Consider the following 16,775-nt stretch of genomic DNA (forward strand, 5'->3'; position numbering starts at 1 on the left):
GGTGACAAGGCGGTGTCAGGGCACAGGTTGGACTTGATGATCTCCAAGGTCTTTTCCAGCCCTGCTGATTCTGTGGTTCTCTGGAACCACCCTTGGAGCAGTTGCAGGAGGAGCCCTGGGCCTCCTCTTCAGAAGCTGCAGCAGCCCAGGTCCCTCAGCTTCTCTCACAGCCCCAAAGCACATCCTGTCAGTCCTGCAGAGCCTCTGCAGCTCCTCCTCCTTGCCCAGAACAGGGAGCCCCACAGGCAGACACAGCAGCCCAGATGTGCCCCCCTGGCCTGGGCTGCCTCTGGCAAGGGAGCAGCACGAGGCACTGCAGGAGCCTGCAGACAATTCCTGCAGCACTTGTGGGATGATCCTGCTCCCCAAGGGACGTTCCCATGGTGCCAAGTCAGGAACTGCAATGGGGAGTGGGGCCAGAGAGGAAAGGGCAAACAGGGATGGGCTGTGTGCAGGGGAGGGAACAGGGCTGGGCAAGAGGAAGAAATCTGGATCAGGAAGAGTAAAGAAAGCAAAAGCGGAGCAAAGGAAATGCTCAGGGCAGTTTGGGGGAGGCTGCCAGGCAGCCCTGGCTGTGAGCAACAGTGTCTGCAGTGGGACAGGAAAGTCCCAGCTGATGGGAACAAACTTTCTGGCTGAGTGCAGAGGCCAGGACAAAGCTGAGTGGTTTCCCTGGCGTCCCCCAGCCCTTCCTGGCCCCAGGGGCTGATGGCATTTGTGCTGCCTCAGGTTCATGTCCCCACAGCACCAGCACGGGGGTGCTCCCGCCTGCTGTGTGCAATGCAAACAGGGGCTCCTGAGCCAGCGCTGCTGTGTCTGTGCCTGCAAGGATGCGGCACCTGTGTGAGCTGGGGGAGAGGCCAGGGCTGCAGAGGGGGGATGTTGTTGGCAGCTCCATGAGGACGCTCTGGGACGCTGCCCTGGGCTGTGCAGCGCACTGGGGATGGATCAGCCCCTGCTCTGCTGCTCCTTCCCGTCTCCCCCAGGGCCCTGGCAGAGCACCAGCCGTGCTGTTTGCCCCCAGCCTGCCCACAGCCAGCCTGGGGCTGCTGACGGGGGTTTTCTGTGCTGGGCATTGGCCTGGCCGTGTTCTTGAGAGAGCCTGGGCAAGGAGCCTGGAGCCCCCAGGCCCTGGCCTGAGGCGTCAGCGCTGCCCCAGCAGTGCCCATGGCCTGTCCCTGCTGCAGCCCCGGCACTGCCACCCCCAGGACTGTGCCCAGCCCCGAGAGCACTCAGGCCCTGCAGCAACACCAGGGCCACCAGGGCAGCGGGGCAGAGCCACGGGAGCAGCACTGGCAACACCAAGTGCTGCTGCTGCTGCTGGGCACAGCTGCTGTGCCAGCACTGATCTGCCCCCAGCTCTGCACACAGACATTGCTGCTGCAGCTCCAGAGAAGGCAACAAAAGGGCATCACTTCGGAAAACTCTGCTGGGAGATCCTTGAGTTCCCTTAAAGTCATCGAGAATGCAGCCCCTCATTGACAGAGTCTGTGGCCACAGGGGAGGTGGCGGGAAAATGAGAAATGGAACAAACAATGATACTTCTTTGTGGACAATATTTAAAAAACAAAACAAAGAAAAAGGACCTCCAAAATGAAACCAACAAGAAGTATCAAAGATGACTTTTATTTTAAGTGTTTTGCAGAAATTGGCCAACAGTTTAATGTTAGTGAAATTGCCAAGTGATCAGTCTCCTCACTGCAGCCTTGAGCTCCTGGTTCCTCAGGCTGTAGATGAGGGGGTTCAGGGCTGGAGGCACCACCGAGTACAGAACTGACACTGACAGATCCAGGGATGGGGAGGACATCGAGAGGGGCTTCAGGTGAGCAAATGTACCAGTGCTTAAGAACAGGGAGACCACGGCCAAGTGAGGGAGGCAGGTGGAAAAGGCTTTGTGCCGTCCCTGCTCAGACGGGATCCTCAGAACAGCCCTGAAGATCTGCACATAGGAGAAAACAATGAACACAAAACAACCAAATACCAAACACACACTAACAGCAAGAAGCCCAAGTTCCCTGAGATAGGATTTGGAGCAGGAGAGCTTGAGGATCTGTGGGATTTCACAGAAGAACTGGCCCAGGGCATTGCCATGGCACAGGGGCAGGGAAAATGTATTGGCTGTGTGCATGAGAGCATTGAGAAAGGCACTGGCCCAGGCAGCTGCTGCCATGTGGGCACAAGCTCTGCTGCCCAGGAGGGTCCCGTAGTGCAGGGGTTTGCAGATGGACACGTAGCGGTCGTAGCACATGATGGTCAGCAGGGAAAGCTCTGTTCCAAGGAAGAAGATAATCAGGAATACCAGTGCAGCACATCCAGTGTAGGAGATGGTGCTGGTGTCCCAGAGGGAATTGTGCATGGCTTTGGGGACAGTGGTGCAGATGGAGCCCAGGTGGCTGAGGGCCAGGTTGAGCAGGAAGAAGAACATGGGCATGTGCAGGTGGTGGCCGCAGGCTACGGCGCTGATGATGAGGCCGTTGCCCAGGAGGGCAGCCAGGGAGATGCCCAGCAAGAGGCAGAAGTGCAGGAGCTGCAGCTGCCGCGTCTCTGCCAGTGCCAGCAGGAGGAAGTGGCTGATGGAGCTGCTGTTGGACATGTGCTGTGCCTTGGCATGTGGATCTGTAAAAAAAGTAATCATGGAATAGTTGGGCTTGGAGAGGAATTTAAATATTCCAGCCCAGCTTGGGGGCACTTTCCCCCCACTGCCTGCCCAGGCTCTGCTGCCTGGAGCTGTCCCTGCCAGCAGCTGCTTCCCTGTGCCCAGGGCTGGGCCCTGCCAGTGCTGCCAGGGCCCAGCCCAGCCCTGGGGGCTCAGATCTGCCCTGCAGACCCCTCCCAGCTCAGGCACAGCCCAAGGGCATCTCTGGCTCCGCAGGCTTTGATGGCAACATCAGAGCAACCCTGAGGAGGCTGGAAAAGCAACACTGCCTCTAAGGGGCCCAGTGTTGATTTCTGTAACTGCCAGGTTTATTCATATCTGAGAGAAAACTTTTTTATTTTTTTCAGCCTGAACTGAGAGAAGAATATCTATGTGCAATTTCCCATCCAGGCAACCCAGAGCAGTAGATTAAACTAGCAGCATTTGCCCTTTTATGCAGCCCCTGCCTTGCTGTGCTCCCTGTATAATCTGCTTGGAAATGTTCTGGAGTTAAATGCCATGCTCTGAGCAGTCCTGAACAATGCAGCATCCTCACCATACAAGGAGACCAATTCCAAGCCCTAGCAGCTGTCTCCTTCCACCCACATCTTGTCCCCAGTGCTGGCAGAAGCTCCCCGGGCCGGCTGAGAGCTGTCCCTGGCAGGCAGCAGAGTCCCTGGCCCAGCACAGCGCCCTGGGCTGCAGGACCCTGCTCTGCAGGACAGCCCTGGGCACCCCTGGCTGCTCTGCACAAGAGACCATCAGAGAATGTACTCACAGGGGCTGTGGGCATTGGCATGTTCCAGCTTGAGGAGATCACTGCAGGAGCTGCAGCTGCATTGTCCTGCAGCCAGAGGTTCCTGTGCCAAGGGCTGGCAGTGATTCTGCCCCAGGCACTTCTCAGCACCTTCCCAGCCCTGACTGATTGAAGCTCTCTGTGCCTCTGGGCTGTGCCCGCACTGGCTGCAGGCAGTGCCCCAGCCCTGCTGGGCTGGGAGAAGAGCTGCTCATCCAGAGAAATGTGCTTTTCAAGCTCTGCTTGCTTACCAGCATCACCCTCTGTGCCAGGAGCCCGGCCCAGCTCAGCAGCACAGACACAGCACAAGGACTTGAATGAGCCTCTGGGGCTTTGTGCTCAGGCCCTGAACATCAGGCCCTGAGAGGGAGCTGCAGAAACCTCTCCAGAACTCCAAGTCAGAATCCAACTCCAAAGTTTCTTTGACTTTTAATGGGTCCCACTGAGGGACAGGACTGAGAAAGTGTCCCCAGGCCCCAGGCAGAGCAGAGAACTGGAGGCACTGATGACAGGTGGGGACAAAGAGAAGCCAAGTCTTGGTGGCCTGGGGCACAGCAGGGTCTGTGCCACCAAGGGCTGTCAGGAGACACCTTGTCCTGAGGCCCTGGGGCCTCCTGGCACAGCCCCAGCCAGGCTGGGCACTGTCAGCCCCTTGTCCTGCCCTCAGCATCCCCCCCTAGCCCACATCCCAGTGGCCTCAAGGATCTGCTGGAAGGAGTCCCTGGGGAGCCTTGCTCAGGAATGGCCCTGGGGGCTCCACAATGCTCCCAGGGACTGCAGGTTTTTCAAAGGACTTTGGCTTTGGCTTTTGCCTTGCAGTCTCTGAGAGCTTTGTGCAATCATGGCCTCCAATTATCTGCTGTAATTAGTCCCTGGAGAGGCTTTGTCAGGAACAACACTCAGTGGGCTCATTAATACTTCAAGGTACTCAGTTATTTTAAGGTACTTGGTGTTTCCCTTTTGCTACAGACTCTGTGAGAGGTTTGTGCAATCATGGCCCCAATTATCTGCTTTAACGAGTCCCTTGAGAGCTTTGCACTGACACTCAGTGGGGCTCATTAATGCTTTGAGATACTCAACTTTTTTAAGGTACTTTGGATTTTCCTTTCCACACTGAGAGGTTTTTGTGCCATCCTGGCCTCCAATTCTCTCCTCCAAGGAGTCCATGAGGAGCCTGTGTTGGGGATGGACCTCAGTGGCACCCATTAATGCTTTGAGACACTTTGGGGTTTTCTTCTGCCTTTGAGTCCTGGAAAGGTTTGTGCAATCTCCTCTCAGGCCCTGAGGTTCCAGGGCTCAGCTCCAAATGCACCACGGGGCTCATTAGGATCAAGCAAGTTCTGAAAAACCATGGCTCTGCCTTGATTTCCCTCTGGTCTGGGGCAGTTCATCAGGAAGTTTTCTGTAGTGATTTTGGTTCGCCAATTTGAGATTTCTCGGCCAATGCATCAATTAGTGTGGTGGGTTCAGTGCTGGCTAATTACCAGTGCACTCACTAGAATATACTTACTCATTTCCTGCTGTGAGATAGGATTAAGAGAAAGGCAAAGTAGGCTCAAAGCTTTAAAAGTGCATAAAGAAAAGTTTATTAATAGTAACTAAAAGAAAGAGTAATAAGAATCAGAACAAAACTTTCAGAACACTTCCTCTCTCCATACAACCTGACAGTGAAAAGAGACAAAACCTAATATTTTCAGTCAGTTTACAACCTCTAGAATAGTCTTTCTTCGCTACCCTTAGGGAGAGAAGTTCCTCTTGTTAATGTTATGGAGACTTCTCCACAAGAAAACAGTTCTCTCATGGCTTTTCATTTCCACAAATAGCAGCTGCCTGGAAAAATCTGCAAACGTGAAGTCCATCCCATTTTTTCACAGCTTTTCCTACAATTGTGTTTATGGGCCATGTCATCTTATGGGGTATTGGTTAACAGATGAGCTGTTTAAGAGCAAGGGTTCTCTTCATCTATTTCTGAAATCATCTTCATCTCTGGGAACAGAGATCTTCTTCTTCTCTCCCTGAGCGCACAGGGTCTCATCACTTTTCTCTCTTTCTCTGTTCAAACTTCTCATGGGATTAGAGCTACTGCAACATTTGCTTGCTTTAGCATAGAGGCCTTTGCTGAACAAGTCATCTCCCCATTCTTTTCAATGCATTATAGAGAAAATGAGAGTCTGATGTATCAATTCCATCCTTCTCCATAGCTTTAGCAGAGGATTTCAGCCCCAAGATCAAGGCATCTCCTCATCCCTCCCATCTGGGACTCAACTTCCTCTTCACTGACCTCGGTGTCTTCACATTGCTCCTCTGTGTGCCCGCACTTTGTCCTTTTCTCTCACTGGAGGGAGGATGGAAGCACGGGAAGAGTCAATATCTGAGGCGGGGCCTGCAGATGGTTGCGTGAGCCCGGCCGGGCTGGGTCCTTGCGGCCGGAGCTGTTTTCCCATGGAGGTTTGTGCAGCGGCTGCGCTGGGGCTGTGTCAGGCTGGGCGGCGCTGGGGCAGGGCCAGGATCTCAGCAGCCAGGCCAGAGCAGAGCAGCAGCACGGCCGGGGCCGATGGCTTCTCCTGGCCCTGCCCGCTGGTTGCGGGCCAAGCCCAAGGGCGGCAGAAGCTTGGCCGAGCCGGCCTGGCCCGGGACTGCTCCTGGGGCCCGGCGGATCCTGGCTGGGCCCGGGCTGGCGGCGGGGCAGGGCTCGGCAGCGGCCAGATGTCAGCAAGCGCAGCCACGGCCCGGCCCGGCCTCGGCCCCGCGGCCTCCCCTCCCCTGCCCGGCAGCCGATGGGGCCTGGCGGGCTCCCTGGGAAGGGGCCCGGCCCCACGGCAGGAGCCGCCCGGCCCGCCCCGGCCCAGACGGGGGCTGGCCCGGCCTTGGCACCTCTGTGCTGGCCAGAAGGGAAAGAGACCCAGCCAGGCTTCCTCGTCTTTAACTTGTGTCTTCACAGAGGCGTGTGCAGTTCCCTTAGTGGTTTAACAGATTGTCAATTCTCAAAGTTAATTACTGATTGTTTTTTTGTCAGACACAAAGGAAATATCTAGCAGCTTCTCTCAGGACATCTCTTCCGTGATGAAAAACCACCACGACAGCACAGAGCACAGAGCTCCTTTGTCCATATGTAGTGGTCATGTGCCTGAGGCCTCAAAACCCCACCTTGGGAGATCTCTGGGCACTCTCCAAGGTGTTTTCAAATGAAAACATTCAGCTCATAGTCTAAGAAAATCACCAGAGGACAGGGCCAACCTGACCTGTCTCTCCTGTCTACTTTTGTCTGGGAACATTCCTTGGATATACAGAATTTGGGAAGCAAAATTCTAATTATGGCCATGGTCCCTTGTATTATAATACAAGTCCTCCGGGCTTCACCCGGGTGCCCAGCCTGTCCGGGGGAAAACCCTCAGAGGACCAGTCCGCGGGGAGGATGTGGCGGGACCCGGATAGCTCCACCGTAAGGATGAGAAGGCTCCGAAGTGGCTTTATTCCTAGAGGCTTTATATCAGGAGCATCGCAGGAACAGGAGGGTGAAACGAGGGCCTCGACCTTCTCAATTTGCCTGTCGATGGCTTCCTTTAACCTGTCCACGAACCTGATAAAAGTTTCATCAGGGCCTTGAAGAACTGATGAAAAGTTTTGGAGGGGGGTGGTACCATTGGGGATTTTCAGCAGTGCTTCCTTCCCAGCATCCCTTATGTCACTTAACAAATTCTCGGGAAGGAGGATTTGGTCCTCAGGTCTGCTAAATTCCCCCTCCCCTGCCAAAGCTTCAAGGCCCTCCTCGCCGTCTCCTAACACCTCCCTGAGATCATACTTTGTTAGGAGAGGCTTAATCAATTTTTTCCAATGTATCTCCCACAGAAGGAATTCTGTGGGGGACAGCAGGGCCTTCGCTATATAGCAAAGGTCGTGTTGTATAAGGGAATGTCCAGAAAAGATCCTTGTGAGATCTAGGTCCCCATCCTTAATGGCCTCGGCCTGGATCTGGGGCCAGCCCTCCCCCGGCCTGGTTGTTGGCCGGGGGTCGTCATTGTCCTCATCCTCTTCCGAGGAGGAGGCAGGACGGGCTAGGGCGCGGAGCCTCTCCCTTGCCGGTGGGTCCCGGTGCCGGGAGACCCTGCAGGCCAAGATGGCCTGCTTCCGGCTGGGCCTGCTTCCGGTTCCGGCAGCGTGGGAACCGGGAGCGGCAGGAGAGGGGGCGTGGCCTGACCCACCCACTGGGGCGTGGCCTTCCAGCAGGCCTGTCCCACCCACCAGGGGCCCACCCAGGGGCGTGGTCAAGGAGGCAGGATGGGAGGGTCCCGACGTCACCGAAATCGACGCGTGATGGGGGGCGGGACCCGATGCGGGGGCGGCAACCGACGGAGGGGGCGGAGATGTTACAGTGGCGGGAACCCGAGGGGGTGAGGAGGAGGAGGAGGAGGCGCATTTTTGTGCTGTGTGGCGACCGGCCACGAGGCCGTCGCCATTTTGAGGTATTAAAACAGCATTGGAACAAGCATGACAACTGGGGATAGAACTGGGGTCAGGGACTCGTGGAACGAGGGAGTGGGTAGGGCTCGTGCTGGGGTGGCCAGTCCCAACACAAGGAGAGGACAGGGTGGGACGGGAGGCAGCAGGGAGACGGCAGCAACCCTGTGCCTCATTCTGGCAGGATCTGTCTCCCGATCCATCCTTAGGGGAAGTGGGGTTAGGAGCGGGGGGGGCGGAATGAGGGGTAGGAGAACTGGGACCCAAACTTTCCCCTTTCGATTTAACTAAATTAAAAATGGAATCATAAATTGGAAAAAATCTCCCCACTTTAAAATTCCCCGTAACATGAACATCATAAATGTAACGTCCAACTTTCCCCCAAAACGAAACAGAAAAGACATCGTCCATGGAGATGTCAGGAAAGTGTTCGAAAATAAATTTAACAAAAGATTTTAAAACCCCTTTTTTAAATGAAACATTCCCCAACACAAGGGCGGACTTAACTTGGATATAAAATTCCCGTCGTGCAGGGGAAAGGCGGTTGCCCATTTTTCCCACTGCAAGAGAGATCCCCGGCCAAAGCAAAAGGAGAAAAGAAAAGAAAGAGCCTGCGTCGGCTGCTCGCCTCGAGCAGCGAAACTCACCAACACCGGGACGCAGCGAAAAGAAGAAAGCTGTGGCGGGGCGGTGGAGTGCTGCTGGTCTCGTGAAATCCGGCGCTTCCCCCGAAGCTGCAGGGTCGGATATCCACGAGTTGTCAGCAGCGACAGGAGGCAGAAGCCTTCTAACAATCGAAGTACAGCTGCCCCTGGAAGCGGCGGCAAACGGCGCTTGAAGTCCTGGAGCGTGGGGTCACGGATCCGGACGCTCATGGGAGACGCTCCTCGGTGACCAGGGCAGTGGTCGCCGTGTTCGGGACGCCACTTGTATTAAAATACAAGTCCTCCGGGCTTCACCCGGGTGCCCAGCCTGTCCGGGGGAAAACCCTCAGAGGACTGCTCCGCGGGGAGGATGTGGCGGGACCCGGATAGCTCCACCGTAAGGACGAGAGGGCTCCGAAGTGCCTTTATTCCTAGGGGCTTTATTTCAGGAGCGTCGAAAGAACAGGAGGGTGAAACGGGGGGCACAAACTCTCCAGAAGGGAGCGAACTCCGGAAGCCCCGAGGAAAGGCGGGGCTGGGTATTAAGGGCAAAGGAGTAGGAGTGGTTAGGGTACAGAACACCCAACGGGCAACAGGTAAAGGGGGGAGACAGAGTGGGGTGACATACAGAGAACTAATCAGGGTACAGAGGAGGAGTGGTATTCTAACAGGAGCCAATGGTGGTAACAGAATAACTGAACTTTCTGGAACTGGGGGGTATGCTAAACATTGATGGACAGCTCTTCTGGGGTGGAGAGCAGCAGCTGATTTCTAAACTGTTGCTGCCTCCCAAGGGAGAGCAGGAACCCCTCCCACATATATCTTTGGAACAAAGTTACTTGAACATCACACATATAAAATTCATTTTAATATTTGCAAAAGCCAACATTATAATATGTATTGATAACACTCCTCTCCTGCAAGGAAAGGCTGAGACAGCTCGGCTTCCTCAGCCAGGGCAAGAGACTGAGACTTGATCCAACTATGGCCTTCCAGTACCTGAGGGCAACCTACAAGAAAGCTGGACAGGGGCTTTGTAGGAGGGCAGGCAAGGACAGGACAAGGGAGAATGGATCCAAATGGAAAGAGAGTCGGTTTAGGAGAGGGATTCAGGAAAAAAGACTCTCCTGGAACAGGTTGCCCAGAGAAGGTGTGGCTGTCTCGTCCCTGACAGTGCTCAAGGCCAGGCTGCATGGAGCTCTAGACAAGCCGGGCTAGTGCAAGGGGTGCCCAGCCACAGCAGGGGTTGCAGCCGTGTGATTTTTCAGATCCCTTCCGAGCCAAACCATGCCACGACTCCATGATTCTGGGATACTTCCCCTCCTCATCCTCTGGCAGAAAAAGAAACTTGGCTCCAAGTTCCATATTGCAGACCATGTCTTTTGGCAGCCTGCAACTATCTCAACAGAGGATGAAAAGAGGTGACATTACTGAGACAATTTCCCTATTCTACTTGAAAATTAAATGCTCCACTCCTGTCCAAAAACTGTCAGAAATTGTCAGAAGAGCCAATTCTTCCCCATGAAATGCTACACCTCAGCCAAAGAAGAAAGAAGCCACAAGCCAAGACTCTTCCTTATTGCTACATTGTTTGATTTGGTTACTTCTCTAATAGGAATTCCTTTGGGGTTTTATTTGTTTGTTTCTCTCTTTCGTTCCGCGGGGCGCGCGGCGGCTCCTCCGTTGGATTCGCGGAGGCAACGGAGGAACGTTCGCGAGCTGCAGCGGTTCCGCAGCAGCAGCAGCAGCAGCAGCAGCAGCAGCAGCACCAGCAGCAGCAGCAGCAGCAGCAGCAGCAGCGCTTCTCTCGACCGGTTTTCCGCTCGACTTTCCACTCGCTCCCCATGCCCCTTCTCCCTCTCACACTCACTCTACTCCCATCCCATCCCGTCTGTGTCCCGCCTCTCCCAGGCCGGCTGATGCCGGAGTACAGCCCACCAGAGTGGATCCTCTTTGGCTGCTACCATGGCCAGCCAGCCACCATCTGGTCCCTGGGCATCCTGCTCTATCACCTGGTCTGCGGGCACCTTCCTTTCCACACAAACGAGGACATCGTCCGGGGCCAGCTCTTCTTCCCGCCCCGGGTGTCTCAAGGTGGGGCTGCGCCTTCAAGGCTCAGGAGGAGGAACGGGGCTGGGAGGGGGCAGCTGGCACATCAGTGTCCTGCTCTTGCAGCTAGTGAGGCGGTTGAGCTCCTGGGCTTAGCTGGAGGAGGTGGCACGTGTGCCTCTGTGCTGCTCTCCTCCGGAAGGGAGGATCAATGGGAAGCTTTTGGCTGCAGCTCTGAGCACTCCTAGTGTGGCCTGGGCACCGTGGAATGTGGGAGAGCACGGACAGGAGCCTTGTCCCGCTGAGCGTCGGTTTCTGGTTTCTCTCTGCAGAGTGCCAGCACCTCATCAGGTGGTGTTTATCCATGGACCCCGCAGACAGGCCATCACTGGAAGACCTTTTTGAGCATTCTTGGCTGCAGGAGCCCTGCCTGGCCCAGGCGACAGCAGAGACCCATCCCTGTGCTCAGTAGGATCCAGGAGCCCAGCAAGTACCAGCTGCACGCGTCTGGTGGCACTCCAAAAAAACCCCGGAGCGTTTCCCTGCGGCCGCAGCACGGAGGAGAGAGCGCAGCCGAGGAGATGCTTCCGCTGGTCCCCGGCGAGTTGTGGAGGGAGCAGCTCAGTGCTCCCCGTGCCACTGGAGAAGTGGTGGCAGTGCGGTGAAGGTGCCACGGACTGGAACAGGGGAAACATCCCCCTGCAGCTCAATGGCATCGGGATGTCCCCGCAAGCCGAGGCACAGCTGGCGTGTTCTTCTGGAGCACCACGTGGAGCTGGGAACACCATCCTGGAGCTGGCCGCTGGCGGGGCAAAGCCGACCGGCTTTGGCTGCGGCCCCTTCCTGGAGGACACGCTCTGCGCCCCGATGAAATCAAGATGAGTCCCCAGCCGGCGCAGGGGCGGGGGGATGCTCGTGCTTCCAGGCATGGCAGGGCTGGGCCTGGCCACGCGCTGCAGGTTCCCCGCTTGGCGGCGCTGGGGAATATTAATTTTTCCCCGGCTGCCGAGCTGCTTTTTGGTGGGACAGGGGGCGGATGTTGTAGAAGGGGAGCCGGCTCCTGGCCTTGCTGACAGCTTCTGCCAGCCAGCCTGGCACGGGCTGGGGCGGGGGCAGCCAGCCTGACAAAGCATCCATCCATGTGGATGGGGGCAGCAGAGGGGGACGGGTTCTGAAGCTGTGCCCCAGCTGGTCTGCTTTGCAGGCCCTCGAGGAAGGGGTGCGTTTACGGGTGGGAAAGGTGGGGTTTTTCCCCACCCGTGGACAGGTTTCATTCTCGCATGGAGTGGTCAGACCCTCCTCAGGCCCGTGAAACGGTGACAGGCTTTGTAGCTTCTTCTTGTTTCCAGGTCTTGTTTTGAATTGACTTTCATGCAATCGTTCTTTGTTTTCCCAGGAAGATTACACCTGGTGCCCGGACCGCATGGGCAAGTGCCTGCACCGTCCGTGGAGCACATCCAGTGCCAGCGCTACCCCAGGGGCCACGGCCTGCAGGGACATCCCCTTCAAGAAGGGCGAGGACCTCGTGCGGGATCAGCTCCTCTCCTGGCAGCAGGTCTGCAGAGGTGGGTACCCGGCTCCACAGCTGGGCTGGCAGAAGGGCTTCGGGCAGAGGGCAGCGGGCACACGGGCATCCCGCCCTTGCAGCTGCTGAGGAGGCTGCTGTGCTGTGCTGAAGCGGAGGAGGTGGAACGTGGCCTGCCACGCTGCCCTTCTCTCGAAACAGAGAATGGCTCGAGAGGTTTGGGCTCTGAGCACAGCCAGCAGCCTGGCCCGGGCACAGGCCATGGCAGGACAGGGCACAGGAGCCTTCTGTGACTGACCGTGGCTCTCTGGTTTCTCTCCGCAGGCTGCCAGCACCTCATGCCATGGAAACGGCTCCGCTCGGCCTGCCAGGCTGGGAGGGCTGGAGGGCGGCGGGTGTTCATTTGCTGTCAAAAAGAAATCGTTCTATTTTTTTGTCATCATCATGATCAGAGCATTTCTTTCATCCTTTTCCAAGCTTTTGGCCTCCCTTCCTCCAGGGTAATCTTTTTGTGTCCTTCCTCAGCCACTTGATGGCATTTGGCAGGGGGGGTTAAGCAATGTGAAAAGTTCAACAACAGCTCCTGTTGCCAACTGCAGCAGCCCCTTCAAGAGCCCTGAGCTTCCAGCGAGGTCCACGTGTGCCTTGCCAAAGGGAGTGGTTTGCAGCGATGGCGTTGTCGCCCTGCTGCAAAAGCTGGGAGGAAGTCAGAAGTGGCAAAATGCCAATTTGACTCAACCCCTGCCCAGGTTCTGCATCTTTCCCCTCTGCTCGGTGCCAGGCAGGCAGGGCTGGACTCCAGCAAGGTTCAAGTTCTTGGTGCTCCCTGGCATCGAGGTGATCAAGTAAACTCTTGTATGCAGTGGCTGCAATAGGGCTACTGAAGGGAAAAAGGAAATGTCGTGAGGTGGAGAATCCTTCTTGTCTCCTTTGTCTCCCCAGGAGCCCCTTGGAAAGGGAAATGCCCACACGGGTTTATCTGACTCCTTCCCAGCCAGCCTTTCCCTCAGTCCCGGCTCTCATTTGCTCCGCAGGCTTCACCAGCTCGCTCAGCTCAGAGGAGCTCTCAGAGGAGAAAACGCCGCCTGGCGTGGGGCTGGCTGATCCCTGTCTCATCTTGATTCCATTTCCCCGCTCCCTCCCCCATCCAAGAGACCGAAGGATCCCCCACAACCGGTCACGATCCACTCTTGCAGGGTGTTTGTGATGGTTTGTTAACCGATCCCCAAAGTGCAAAACTGCAAATGGCAAGGGACCATCAGTTTAATCACAACAAATGCATCTTTATTTAGGTACCAACAGCAAATGTGATAGAAGGGACAGAAAAGGGAAATAGAGAGAAAAGAGAGGAAGGGGAATAGAGCTACCATCGTCGAGACGAGATCCTCGATGGTCCAGCCATCATTCACTATATCAAATAACTGGAAAAAGCACTGGAAAAGAATTTGTTTTTTTAAAATTAAGTTTAAAAAAAAGGGAAGGAATTCCAGAAAGAAAACCAAAGAGTAAGAATACAGTAATTTAAACTTCTCAAAGCCCTTTGATGATGGAGCCCTGAAGCCCAGTCACGTGCAGTGCAGCCTCGGCGGTCCCTTTGAGCCCAGAACTGCCAAGGGTCAGGGCTGGGATGAGCCTTCACCCAAAACAGGCTCCAAGACTGAGTGGGAATCAATCCAGAACAGGGCTCACACAAAGAGCAAAGCCTCGAGGCCAAAGCCAGACCTTCAACAGGTTGGATTTGTTTGAACACTGAACTGGAGCAGATTTGCTTGTCTGGTAACATCACTGTCACCATGAAACTTTACATGAGCTACTAAATAAGCACTGTCCTGTCCTGAGCTGTGTGGCCCAAATACTGTTGAGAACTTGCTCTGCCTCTGCCCTGTGCCCCCGGGGCCGCTCTTGGCCTGGCAGCCTCAGTGGGAGCCAGCACTGGCTGCAGCCCCAGCGGGCCCCCCTGGACAAGGCCCAGCAATGAAGAGGCCAATGAAAGCACTGGGCAGCAGCAGAGCCCTCAGCAGAGTTCTTTGGACAACCACGGACTGGCCACAGCTCCAGTGCAGCATGACTACGAGTCAGGCTACCAATGCTATGAGCAGAGTTACAAGAAAACTGTGGAGAAAAATCAACAACTGAGCGTCTGCTCTGGTACAGCTTCCGAATGCCAAGATAGCAGCCTGTCAGCATGAGGGGCACGGTGAACAGTGTCACCACCGTGCCTATCATGCAGGACCTGCGCACATCCTGGGGGCAGACAATTCTTGGGAGGCGCACTGGATCCGGGGCAAATATTCCTGTTTCAGTGATAACGTCTGTGGGAGCAATGGGGAGCGTGAGCCCGTGCTGTGCTGCACTGCCGAGCTGGCAGCACGGTGGATACAGCCAGGACGTTCTCTGTTTCCCCCAGAGCTGGGGCCTGCAGGCCCCTTGCCGCCCCTTGGCACAGGCTGTGCCACCCAACAAAGCCCAGCAGACCGGGAGGAGAGCCCGGGGCCAGCGCAGCTGCTTGGGCAGTCGCTGCTTCGAGGGACACGGGCCAAAGCCATCCCTGAGCAGCCCCTGCCAGCCCTGGCCCTCCCTGCCCTGGGACAGCTCCCCCAGCCCCAGGGGACAGAGTCAGGCCCTGTCAGGACACACGGGAGCCTTGCTCTCCCCCTCTGCCCTTTCCCCACCATGGGCACCCCGTGCAGCCACTCCCAGGTTTCGGGACATGTCTCCCACGGAGGGACCCCAGCAGGATTGCTCAGCCTGGCTGAGCCTGGCACAGCAATCACCTTCTGTGGCACTGTCTGGCATCTCCTCCCTTCGTGTATCGGGGTCTGGCACGGAGCCACGGCTTCCTTCAGGAAGTGCTGCCTTCAGCAAAGCCCTTTGGTCCATCTCTGGAGAAAGGAAAAGGGACAGCTGGATCAGGTGGAACCATTCCCCATTGGAGAGATGGCATCTTCAGCAAGTTCTACTTTTCAAAGACATGGATAAGGATCAGGAAAAGGCCACGGCTCTTGGGGCTGCCACAGGGCCCTCCTTTCTCCATACAGGTGCCACTCCTGACGTGCCAGAGACCGGGAAATTGCAGGGGATTGCAGGCCCGTGGTACAGTTTGGGCTCCCTGCCAGCTGGTACCAAATGCCTTCCTGCAGAGGCTGGGGAGAAGCTGCAGCCAGGCCAGGCTGGGAAACAGCCCTGCAGGGCAGGAAAGCAGCAGCGGGGCAGCCAGGCTGCCATGGATCCCTTCCCGCTGTGCCGGGCACGGCATGTCCAGATGTGCAGGGAAAGCCCCCGGCTGCTGAGTCCAGGGGAAGGCTGAGGGAAATGCACCCACCACGGCGTCTCTCCAGATCACTCAGCATCTGGTCCATGTGTTTGGATGCCTCCAGGGACTTCATGTGTTTAGTAGATCTGTTCCTCCGTCGCGGCGCACCTTAAGAGAATGCATGTCCATTTCCCCCGGAATGGATCCCACAAAAGCAGGGCTCAGCCTGTGGGGTCAGCAGGGACACACAACTCACCCCTGCGATGGGAGCCGGGCTTGTGCGCAGCAACCAGGAAAGGAGCCTGAAAAGTCCTCCCTGCAGACACACCTGTAACTCAACAGGCACAGGAGCTTCTGTCACCTGCTTCCTGCCAGGTTGTCAGTGATTCTTCACTGAGGGGAAGTTGAGAAGTTACCTGCAGAAGCTCCCAAGGGTTCCAAACCATCTTCCATCCCAGCTGCTGGGGAAGCCTTGCTAGCATGCTCATCTAGAAGGGATCAGAGATCAGAACCATTTCCTGCTCTGCTGGGATCCCCCTGTGCCTTTGGGAACTGGGCACTGCAAGGGGGTCGGGTAAGGCTGTGGGGGCCAAATTTCCATGGCCATGGCCAAAGCTGCCCAGGGGCCTGGGGAGCTCTGGGCTGGCTCCTGGCCACTCTCCACACTCTTTGCAGGCCCTGTGCACCATCCCTGGAGGGCAGGTACTGCCACACAGCAGAGATGGCAGCTCAAGCCTCAGCAATTACCTCCTGTGACTGTGCCTGGCATCGCCTCAATTCCTGCAGCAGGGGCTGCCAATGGGCCACTGCTTCCTCCAGGAAATGCTGCCTTCAGCACAGCCTTTCGGTTCATCTCTGGAGACAGGAAGAGGCACAGCTGCATTAGATGGAGCCGTTCCCCTTCTGGGAGATGGCATCTTCAAGAGGCAATACTGGACAAACTCATGGTTCAGGAAATCATCAAAACTTTTGGGATTGGCCAGGCCACTCCCTTCTACAAACAGGTGCCATTCCTGATCTACCCGGAGACCGGGAAATTGCAGGCATCTCGGGCCCATGGTGCAGTTTGGGCTCCCTGCCAGCTGATGCCAAATGCCTTCCTGCAGAGGCTGGGGAGAAGCTGCAGCCAGGCCAGGCTGGGAAACAGCCCTGCAGGGCAGGAAAGCAGCAGCGGGGCAGCCAGGCTGCCATGGATCCCTTCCCTCTGTGCTGGGCACGGCGTGTCCAGATGTGCAGGGAAAGCCCCCGGCTGCTGAGTCCCAGGGGAAGGCTGAGGGAAATGCACCCACCACGGCGTCTCTCCAGATCACTCAGCATCTGGTCCAGGTGTCTGGCTGCCTCCAGGGATTTCTTGTCTCCAGTGTCTGAGTTCTTCCATGCAGAAGGACCTTAAGAGAAAGTTGTTCCATGTCGCC

General features: G+C 56.4%; 1 protein-coding gene, 2 long non-coding RNA genes and 2 pseudogenes across 3 annotated transcripts; 2 read left to right on the forward strand and 3 right to left on the reverse strand.

Annotated features, from left to right (window-relative positions):
* LOC128820668 (uncharacterized) overlaps window positions 1-16,775 on the reverse strand; it is a 1,438,581-nt pseudogene that overhangs the window by 260,733 nt on the left and 1,161,073 nt on the right.
* The window catches only part of LOC128820670 (zinc finger protein 850-like), a 488,361-nt pseudogene that overhangs the window by 254,706 nt on the left and 216,880 nt on the right, over window positions 1-16,775 (forward strand).
* On the reverse strand, window positions 1,667-2,668 carry LOC128820686 (olfactory receptor 14A16-like). The gene has a single exon (XM_054001501.1). It carries the CDS (start codon window positions 2,633-2,635, stop codon window positions 1,667-1,669), a length of 969 nt encoding a protein of 322 aa, XP_053857476.1. The 5' UTR covers window positions 2,636-2,668.
* LOC128820779 (uncharacterized) lies at window positions 10,293-13,176 on the forward strand. Its single transcript, XR_008440937.1, has 4 exons — window positions 10,293-10,627; window positions 10,915-12,147; window positions 12,432-12,607; window positions 13,142-13,176. It is a non-coding gene; the product is annotated as an uncharacterized LOC128820779 (long non-coding RNA).
* On the reverse strand, window positions 14,297-16,154 carry LOC128820778 (uncharacterized). The gene is made up of 5 exons (XR_008440936.1): window positions 16,108-16,154; window positions 15,777-15,848; window positions 15,430-15,688; window positions 14,882-14,989; window positions 14,297-14,419 (listed from the first exon to the last, which is right to left on the reverse strand). It is a non-coding gene; the product is annotated as an uncharacterized LOC128820778 (long non-coding RNA).

This window comes from Vidua macroura, chromosome 30 (assembly GCF_024509145.1).
Source record: "Vidua macroura isolate BioBank_ID:100142 chromosome 30, ASM2450914v1, whole genome shotgun sequence".
NCBI lineage: Eukaryota > Metazoa > Chordata > Aves > Passeriformes > Viduidae > Vidua > Vidua macroura.